Source organism: Physeter macrocephalus, chromosome 2, assembly GCF_002837175.3.
Source record: "Physeter macrocephalus isolate SW-GA chromosome 2, ASM283717v5, whole genome shotgun sequence".
Taxonomy (NCBI): Eukaryota; Metazoa; Chordata; class Mammalia; order Artiodactyla; family Physeteridae; genus Physeter; species Physeter macrocephalus.
This window is the reverse complement of record NC_041215.1, coordinates 19,436,721-19,446,167: the sequence shown is the minus strand read 5'-3', so window position 1 is coordinate 19,446,167 and position 9,447 is coordinate 19,436,721. Positions and strand designations below refer to the sequence as shown.

The window sequence follows — 9,447 nt, the reverse complement described above, 5'->3', positions numbered from 1 at the left end:
TTTTTTTGTTTGTTTGTTTTTGCAGTACGCGGGCCTCTCACTGTTGTGGCCTCTCCCGTTGCGGAGCACAGGCTCCGGACGCGCAGGCTCAGCGGCCACGGCTCACGGGCCCAGCCGCTCCGCGGCATGTGGGATCTTCCCGGACCGGGGCATGAACCTGCGTCCGCTGCATCGGCAGGCGGACTCTCAACCACTGCGCCACCAGGGAAGCCCTTTTGTTCTCTTTTAAAGCAGCTTTATTGAAGTATAATTTACATACCACATTCATCCATTTCAATTGTACAACTCAATGATCTGTAGTAAGTTTCACAGAGTTGCACAGCCATTACCACAATCCAATTCTGGAAAGTTTCTATCACCCCTGAAAGGAATCTTGTGCTCCTTTGCAGTCACTCTCTATTCCCACCCCCACCCCTAGGCAACCACTTTCTGTCTGTGAATTTGCTTATTCTGGACATTTCATATAAATGGCATTGTACACTATGTGGTCTTTTGCATCAAGCTTATTTACTTAGCATAGTGTTTTAAGGTTCATTAATGTCGTAACATGTATTTTGGTCCTTGACTGAGCTGCATTCCATTGCCTGGATGTACCACATTGATTTCCATTCACCGGTTGATGGGCATTTGGATTGTTTCCACCTTTTGGCTATTATGAACAATGCCATGAACATTCCTGGACACGTCTTTGTGTGGATGTATATTTTCCTTTCTCCTGGGTGAATTCTTTTTTTTTTAATATTTATTTATTTATTTTTGGCTACATTGGGTCTTTGTTGCTGCGCACAGGCTTTCTCTAGTTGCTGTGAGCAGGGGCTACTCTTCGTTGCGGCACGTGGGCTTCTCATTGCGGTGGCTTCTCTTGTTGCAGAGCACGGGCTCTAGGCGTTTCAGTAGTTGTAGCACACAGGCTCAGTAGTTGTGGCTTGCAGGCTAGTTGCTCCGCGGCATGTGGGATCTTCCCAGACCAGGGCTCGAACCCGTGTCCCCTGCACTGGCAGGCGGATTCTTAACCACTGCCGCCACCAGGGAAGCCCGGGTGAATTCTTTTTAATGCAGGGTCAGTTTCCATTGTCTAAATGTACCGTAAAGTATTTAAACTTTTATTTTTTTAGCTTTTTAAAAAAACTGAAGTAGAGTTGATTTACAATGCTGTGTTAGTTTCAAATGTACAGCAAAGTGCTTCAGTTATACACACATATATATATTCTTTTTTAGATTCTTTTCCATTATAGGTTATTACAAGATACTGAGTATAGTTCCCTGTGCTATACAGTAGGTCCTTGTTTACCTATTTTATATATAGTCGTGTGTCTATATTAATTCCAAAACTCCTGGGAATTCCCTGGTGGTTCAGTGGTTAGGACTCAGCACTTCCATTGCCGTGGGCCCAGGGTTCCATCCCTGGTAAGGGAACTAAGATCTGCACAGTGCAGCCAAAAAAAAAAAAGAAATCCAAACTCCTAATTTATCTCCCCCGCTCACTTTTTTTTTTAAGTAGAGCAAATTCAAGACCACAAACTTTTCCCTCCTGTTAACTTGGATGAGATATTGTTCTAGAAGAGCCCCCTGCCCTGCACAGCACGGGCTGAGAACTCTCCCTGCTATGATGTGTCCCCATGTCCCCACAACCAAGAACATCAGTGCTCACCACCCCAGGGGTGCCCTCCTGACCTTCCGAAGCCCTGATGCTGACCTGAGGAATCCTTTTTTCTCACTTTGTGGAGTCCTCCTTCTTAGCACATCCTGAGAACCACCGCCCAGCCGGGGCCAGACCATTTTACAGTATTAAATAATAATGATGTATTATTATATTATCGTGGTATATATTAATACTATATTAATATATTATTATTGTGGCAGTCAGTAGTTCATGGATGTTGCCTCTAAGCTTATACCATGACCACCGGTGACTCTGGGGTCTGTTCCCACCCCAGGCCTCCCCGATGAGCTCGTGTGTCCGGCTGCCTCCCGGGGAATCAGAGACCTAATCCACACCCACAATAACACGTAATAAAACGCGCTAGGTTGTAACTTTCCATACGAACCAACTTCAGTAGTTGCTGAGAGTCCTTTCAAGAAGGATCCCAGGTGATTCCAGTGGGAGGAATGACAAGTTTGAAAATAATCTTCAAGAGATATTGGCAATAAATAAATAGATACAATTTTAAAGTACAGAAAAAAAAATTGGGGAATTCCCTGGCAGTCCAGTGGTTAGGACTCCGCGCTTTCACTGCGGTGGCCTGGGTTCAATCCCTCGTTGGGGAACTAAGATGCCACACGCCTCGCAGCGTCGGGAAAAAAAATTATAAAATAAAAATTTTTTTTTAAAAAAGGGGAGAGATCGGAAGGAATCCATGGCTGCTAAAACCTTTATGTGGAGAGTTGTTGGAAACCAGGGACACCTCCCGCCCGCCCCCAACCCACCGACCAATCGTAGGGACATGACATCATGGAGCTCCTGACGTGAGGCTCCACAGGACGCAGAGAGAGGGTGGATTTTACCCTCACGCGAGGGTTTTGAGAATTCTGTGTAATGCGTGTGGAGGGCTTGGCAGAATGCCTGGGACGTGGTCAGGGCCTGACACGCCCGGCTGCTGTGGCCCATTTTCGGGGGCGGGGATGGGGGTGGTCCGTGAATATTTGTAGAATCAAAATGTCCTGAGGTGGGAGGCTTTACAACATCATCTACGTACAAATAAGGGGCAGAGGCCGAGGCGATTTAAGCAACAGTTTCGCTGGCGCTGAGAACTATTGAGTAACTCATGACCTACTCCCCCTCTCCCACCCCCGCCGTCTCTAATTAGGGTCACCCAAGCTCGGGTTACAGGCGCTAAAGATCAAAGCAGCCGGCAAATTGAGCCACAGCGCCCCCTGGCGCTCGGAGCGCTGACCTCCCTAAGCGGGTCCCGGAGGAAAACCGCGGCTTTCCACGGAGGAGAGTTTAAAAGTTAAACTTTCGAAGAAATTAATTAATTAATTGATTTTTGGCTGCGTTGGGTCTTCCTTGCTGCGTGTGGGGGCGTGGCGGCTACTCTTCGTTGCGGTGCGCGGGCTTCTCATTGCGGTGGCTTCTCTTGTTGCGGAGCACCGGCTCTAGGCGTGTGGGCTCAGTAGTTGTGGCTCGCGGGCTCTAGAGCGCAGGCTCAGCAGTTGTGGCTCGCGGGGCTTAGTTGCTCCGTGGCATGTGGGATCTTCCCCCACCACGGATCGAACCCGTGTCCCCTGCATTGACAGGCGGATTCTTAACCACTGTGCCACCAGGGAAGTCCCTAAAAGTTAAACTTTTAAAACCATCTCCCTCCCACTCCGTCTCCCTGCCAAGGCCGTGGCGGGTGGGGGGGGATGGGCATCCAGGGCTGGCCGTCTCAGTGGTCTGAGATGACCCACTTTCTCCCCTGCACCTCATCTACTCGACAGCCTTGCACGTCCCTCTTTCTGCCCTATTACGCGTTTCGCATAAATCTTAGTAGAATTGCTGAATCGGAGGGGTTTTTGCTTCTCCAAGGCCCTACCTGCAAAACTGTCCGTGCGATTTTTCTGGGAAGAGTGTCTTTAGATTTCTCTGAATTCTCAAAAGGATAGGTGACCTCAAGATCAGGGCCAAGTCTTCCGTGGGCAGGGAAGGAGGGCCTCAAGTGTCCTGTGTCCGCCCACGCCACCCTGGTCCCAGTCTTGGAGGGGCCACAACTCCAGAGGTGACAGGATGGAAATGAGTAGCGCTCCACTGGGGGGAGCTATACCCAATTTACCTGCCCACCAGGGCCCCCTCCCCAGGCACTCATCCCAGCTGAGCCCCATCGCCAACATTAGACTTGGGGCCCCCACCTGACCCTGCTCAGATCCCTTCTGTAGTTTCCCCAGCAGGGGCCAAATCCTCACTCAGGCCCTAGGTGGCTCTCAGACCTTGTCGTCCCTCAAGACCTTTCCCTTTGGCTCCATTCCGCTCTCTTGCCTTTGCCTCCACTGTGCCCTCCCCTCCCTTCCCAGACTCCTCTTCACTTTCATTCTTTTAAGTGCCACCTCCTCCAGGAAGCCTTCCCAGGCTGCCCCTGAGTGGATTACCGTGTTCTTGGGGCTCCCACAGCCACCTGTGCCACAGACTGCCAGCCTGGCTGTGTGTCTGTGCCCCAGAGAGAAGGGCCTTCATCTATCTTATTCAAGCTGTGAGATTCACATCTCACTTTAGCTGAGTGGTTTTTTTTTTTTTTTTGTGGTATGCGGGCCTCCCTCTGTTGTGGCCTCTCCCGTTGCGGAGCACAGGCTCCGGATGCGCAGGCCCAGCGGCCAAACCACTGCGCCACCAGGGAAGCCCCTAGCTGAGTGTTATGGGCTGAACTGTGTCCCCAGAAAATTCATATGCTGAAATCCTAACTCCCATGCCTCAGAATGTGACTGTATTTGGAAACAAGATTTTTAAAAGATAATTAAGTCAAAATGAGGTCATTAGTGTAGACTTTAAGCCAATATGACTGGTATCCTTATAAGAAGAGGAGATTAGGGGCCTCCCTGGTGGCACAGTGGTTAAGAATCCGCCTGCCAATGCGGGGGACACAGGTTTGAGCCCTGGTCCGGGAAGATCCCACATGCCGCGGAGCAACTAAGCCCGTGCACCACAACTACCGAGCCTGCGCTCCCGGAGCCTGTGCTCCGCAACGGGAGAGGCCACAACAGAGGGAGGCCCGCATACCACAAAAAGGTGGCACAGTGGTTAAGAATCCGCCTGCCAATGCGGGGGACACAGGTTTGAGCCCTGGTCCGGGAAGATCCCACATGCCGCGGAGCAACTAAGCCCGTGCACCACAACTACTGAGCCTGCGCTCTAGAGCCCACGAGCCACAACTACTGAAGCCCGCGCGCCACAACTACAGAAGCCCACGTGCCACAACTACTGAAGCCCGCACGCCTAGAGCCCGTGCTCCACAACAAGAGAAGCCACCGCAATGAGATGCCCGCGCACCTCAACGACGGGTAGCCCCCGCTTGCTGCAACTAGAGAAAGCCCGTGTGCAGCAATGAAGACCCAATGCAGCCAAAAATAAAATAAATTAAAATAAATAAATTTTTTAAAAAAAGAAGAAGAGGAGATTAGGACACAAACACACACAGAGGGAAGAGCATGTGAGGACACAGGGAGAAGACGGCCATCTACAAGCCAAGGAAAGAGGCTTTAGAAGAAATCAACCCCGCCGACACCTTGACCTTGGACTCCCGGTCTCCAGAACTGTGAGAGAATAATCTCTGTTGTGTAGGTCACCTGGAATGTGGCACTTTGTTATGGCAGCCTTAGCAAACTAACACACCCAGTGAAGGGTCTGATAAGTCCTGCAGTTAGGAGCCCCTGTGAACAGCCTGGAGAAAGTGGGGGCGGGGAGGAGGATAAGCAGGGAGAGTTCTAACTCTCTGGTGTGGGAACTGGGCATCGTTTGCTGTGTTCCTGTCCTCACACAAATGCAGATTCTGATCCTAGGAGCCTGAGAAGACGCCTGGCCTTGTGTGGCCCCAGGCCCCACTGAGACAGTTCCTGAAGGGCTGGCGGTGCTGGGATACATGGCCTGTTCTGCTTGTTAATACTACTACTGATGGTCCCATCGGAGCAGCCGAGATAACCCTAGTACCAGTAGAGGAACAGCTGCTGTCATTTTTCCGTGCAGTCAGCTTTCGGCGCCATTTCACCTCTTCTGCAAAGCCACTGCCGTCATTGGCCCCCATGTTTTTGGAAGGGGGACCCAAGAAGTTGGCCAAAACTTAGAGCTTGGGATGCCCTCTGGAAGAACAACAGGGTGGGGTGGGGCCTGAGGCACAGCTCAGGGAATGGGACCCAAGGGTGGCAGTCCCCGTCTAGCTCCCACAGAAAGAAAGTGAGGTGGGGGCCAGCTGGCAGAAAGATGGGAGTTTATTTCTCTGAAACGGGAGCGGGGCAGGTCAGGCGGGGGCGGAAGGGTCAGGGCAGGGAAATGTCCTCCAGCTTCTGGTCCAGCGTCTTGAGGTCATCCAGGAAGCGGGTCGGGGTGAGGATGTGTGAGGAGCCTGGGCCAGAGGATGGGGATGGGGGAGCGGCCTTGGCCCCTGACACCCCCCAGGTGGGGTGCTCGGGAAACCAGGCCCTGACCCTAAGGACTCAGAAGGCTCACCCCTTGGAAAGAGAGGGGTCCACTCCTAGGTGACCCCTTCCCTGGGAAGCCAAGCCCTAGCCCCTCAGGTATCCGGTATCCTCTCACCCAGGCCCCGCAGAGGCTCTAGACTTTGGGGACCCAGAAGGCACGCAGCTGTCAGTCCCCCAGGGACCCACACACAGGGGCAGGCTCCCGGCCCCACCCCAGCCCGGGGCCCCAGTCCTAGCCACTCACCAATAAGTACCTCCCACTTGCCATCAGTGGCCCTGGTCACCTCATAGGCGGCCCGCATCTCTGACATCGCCACACCGCCCATGATGTAGACGATAAGCCGGGGCCCTGCCCGTGCCTCCACGCCCGTCTTGTTCTTGTGCCAGTGGCCGAAGCGGGCGCTGTCCGGGGGAGACAGGGAAAGGTCAGTCTCAACAGCAGACTACCACCCCCATACCCAAGCCTCACCTCCCACGGGCCTGGGCACAGCTTGGTGGGGGGCATCCCTGGGCCTCACCTGACGGCAGCCTGGGAGCTGGGCGTGGGCGCAGGGTCAGACACGAAGGGCCACAGCTTCCGGTCCAGCCGGTCCTCCACAGCATCCTGGGGCCAGAGGAGGAGGCTGAAGAGAGGGGCCCGGGCGACGGGGCCCAGGGTCTGGAGCCCCGTCCATAGCGTGTGTTCATGGGCCAAGATCCTGGCAGACACCATGTGCGTCTCCAGCCCCTTGGCGACCAGGACCCTGGGCCCCTAGCTTCTTAAGGACCCTACTCCTGCTCAGCCCCTCAGGGACCCAGGAGTGTGGAACCGCAGACCCTTGGGAACCCAGGACTCTGAGCTCCCTGCCCCTCAAGTACCCAGGAGCCTCAGCATCCAGAGTCCATGGGGATACGGGGGCCAAGGTCACTGGCCTCCAAGCAGGCGGAGGTGCCAGGACTCCACACAGACGGCAGGAAGCCAGGAAGCCAGGTCCCTGGCCTGGTCCTCTTTGTTGCTGCTGCTTTTGGTTCCCAGAATGGGTAGGACAAAGGGGATCCAGGGGGCTTTCTGGGGGTCAGGAGCGAATAGAGGGGGACAGAGGAGGGGACCAGCAGGTGGAGAGGAAATGAAGCTCCCCTATGAGGGACCCCTCTGGCACCCCACTTCCTCCAGTGTGGGCTTGGGAGGCCCCCATGACAGAGCAAATCGGATGCCACAGGGATGCCCATAATGAAGGATTTCCCCTTAAGCCCGGGGGCTTAGGACGGTGAGCAGGAAGAGGGCTGAACATTGCCTGGACAGGGGCGGGGGGTGGCGTCAGGCCCCAACCCCCCAGCAGCGGTACCTCCATCACATCCTTGATGATCGGGGTCCAGCGGGACAGCTGATAGGTGGGCTCCGAGCGCTCCCTCCGCTCCAGCCGGCTTGCGGTCCCAGAGCCCTACAGGCGGGGCGGGGTGGGGTCAGTGGGGGAATCAGGGAGAAGGAGGCGGGTCATAAATGGGGCTGGGGGCTTGTCGGACTTGGGAAGGTTGCAGACAAAGATGGAGAAAGGGGACAGAGAACCAGACAGAAAGACAGAAGGAGGGAGGGAGACACAGAGAGAGACAGACACAGAGAGAGCGAGGAAGGGAAAATGAGAGAGAGGGAGGAAGAAATACAGAGGCAGTGAGACAAAGATGCGACAAAGAGAGAGATCAGGACTCAAGAGAGAAAGATGGAGACAGCTGTGGGAGGACACAGAAACAAGGGAACTGAGAGGTGGCGGACAGGGCCACAGACGGGCGCCTGGGAGAGAGACGGAGGACCAACGGGCGAGGGGAGAACATGAGAGATAACGCGTGGCCAGAGGCGGAGGCAGGGTCAGGGGAAGCGGGATGTATGGAGATCGGAGCACAGGAAGCTGCCGTGTGTGTCCCGGCCGGGTTGGTGGCCCTCAGACCTCTGGGAGCCCAGGGTCAACTGTGTGCCCCACGCTGGTGACCCGGCTATCCGCCCCCGGGACTCGGACCACACGGACTGGGGCTCTGACTACACCTCATTGCCCTGTTTCTCCTATGACCGCCGAGGCTGGGGACAGCCCTGGTGCCCCCCGGTCCCCAGACCCCACTCAAGCCTCCCTGTCCTCCAAGAACCACATCATGCCCTGCGTATCCCTGCCCTGGTGATGTGCCCTCCGCCCCCAGTCACTGCCCTCTGACTCAGTGCCCGCTCCCCAGGCGGCCCCACCCCCATATCCGCCTCCCCCTCCCAGTCTCTGACCCAGCATACCCCGGGGTTGGTGACAGTGCCACCCAGCTGCTCCAGGTTCTGGATGAGGCTGCTGTGCGCCTGCACGTTGGCGTGCTGGATCAGCTTGGCCAGGTTCTCCTCGCTCACACCTGGAGGAGGCCGATGGGCGGGCTGACGCGGATGGGATGCTCACGGGGTGGCGGGGGCGTGGGGAGGGGAGGGAGGGGGGACAGAGGTGGCCATGCACACTTCTGGGTTGAGGGGCTTGCGGTGGGGTGAGGAGGTGCCAGAACCACGTGCACCCTACAGTTCAGAGGCCCTCGGAACCAGGGGAGCCACCCGGGCTGGCGCGGGGGGGTTCCTGATGTTAGAATTCTGGATGCGAATCCCAGAGGGGGTAGTAGACTGGGGGATCCTCTGGAATCAGTTGAGGGGGCCAAATTTGGAGACGTCATAGATTTGCAGGCTCTCCATGCCAACAGAGGCCAATGGAGGGAGGCCCAGGGTCCAGAGGGGTATCTGTGGGGTTTGGGGCATCCCGAGGACAGGGTAACTGTGGGGTTTAGAGAGTCCCAGGATCACTGGAGACTGCGGTGACTGGCGGTATACCAAAGCCCCCCCGGACCCCTACCCACCATTCCGTAGAAGAATGTAGAGCAATAGAACCCGGATCTTGTCGTAGGCTGGCACCTCCACGTCCAGAAGCACCGGCACGATCAGCTTCATGGCGTCCTTGATCTTCTCACCCTCTGCGTCAGAGCCCATGGCTAAGTCCTGTGGGGCATGGGGGTCAGCCACTATGTGGGGGGATGGGGCAGGGCAGGGACATCCCAGGGGCCTCGGCAAGACCTTTGGGCTTCATTTCATCCGGCCACCAGGTCTCTGTAGGTTCTACACGTGTTCGCAGACAGGCCCCACCCCTCCCACAGGCCCGTCCTCTCCACAGGCTCCACCCCCTCACAGCCCCAGCCTCTTCCCCACGGGCCCCACCCCTCACACAAGCCACACCTCTCCATAGGCCCCACCCCTTACCCTGGTCCTACCTTTCCATGGGCCTGGCACCCCCACAAGCCATACTCTACCCCAGAAAACGCCCCTCCACAGGCCCCGCCCCCACACACCCCGCCTCC

At 55.8% G+C, this 9,447-nt stretch overlaps 1 protein-coding gene across 3 annotated transcripts in view; it reads right to left on the bottom strand.

Annotated features, from left to right (window-relative positions):
• Window positions 1-5,871: 5,871 nt before the first annotated feature.
• The window catches only part of STXBP2 (syntaxin binding protein 2), an 8,473-nt gene continuing 4,897 nt past the window's right edge, over window positions 5,872-9,447 (bottom strand). For all 3 annotated transcript variants that reach the window (XM_007107092.3, XM_007107093.4, XM_007107094.4), the window contains exons 14-19: window positions 8,953-9,091; window positions 8,357-8,466; window positions 7,431-7,526; window positions 6,624-6,709; window positions 6,350-6,507; window positions 5,872-6,029 (exon numbers count right to left, since the gene is read on the bottom strand). In XM_007107092.3, coding sequence (XP_007107154.1) covers window positions 5,944-6,029; window positions 6,350-6,507; window positions 6,624-6,709; window positions 7,431-7,526; window positions 8,357-8,466; window positions 8,953-9,091 — 675 coding nt within the window. In that variant the 3' untranslated portion in view covers window positions 5,872-5,943. The remainder of the gene's footprint in view (window positions 6,030-6,349; window positions 6,508-6,623; window positions 6,710-7,430; window positions 7,527-8,356; window positions 8,467-8,952; window positions 9,092-9,447) is intronic.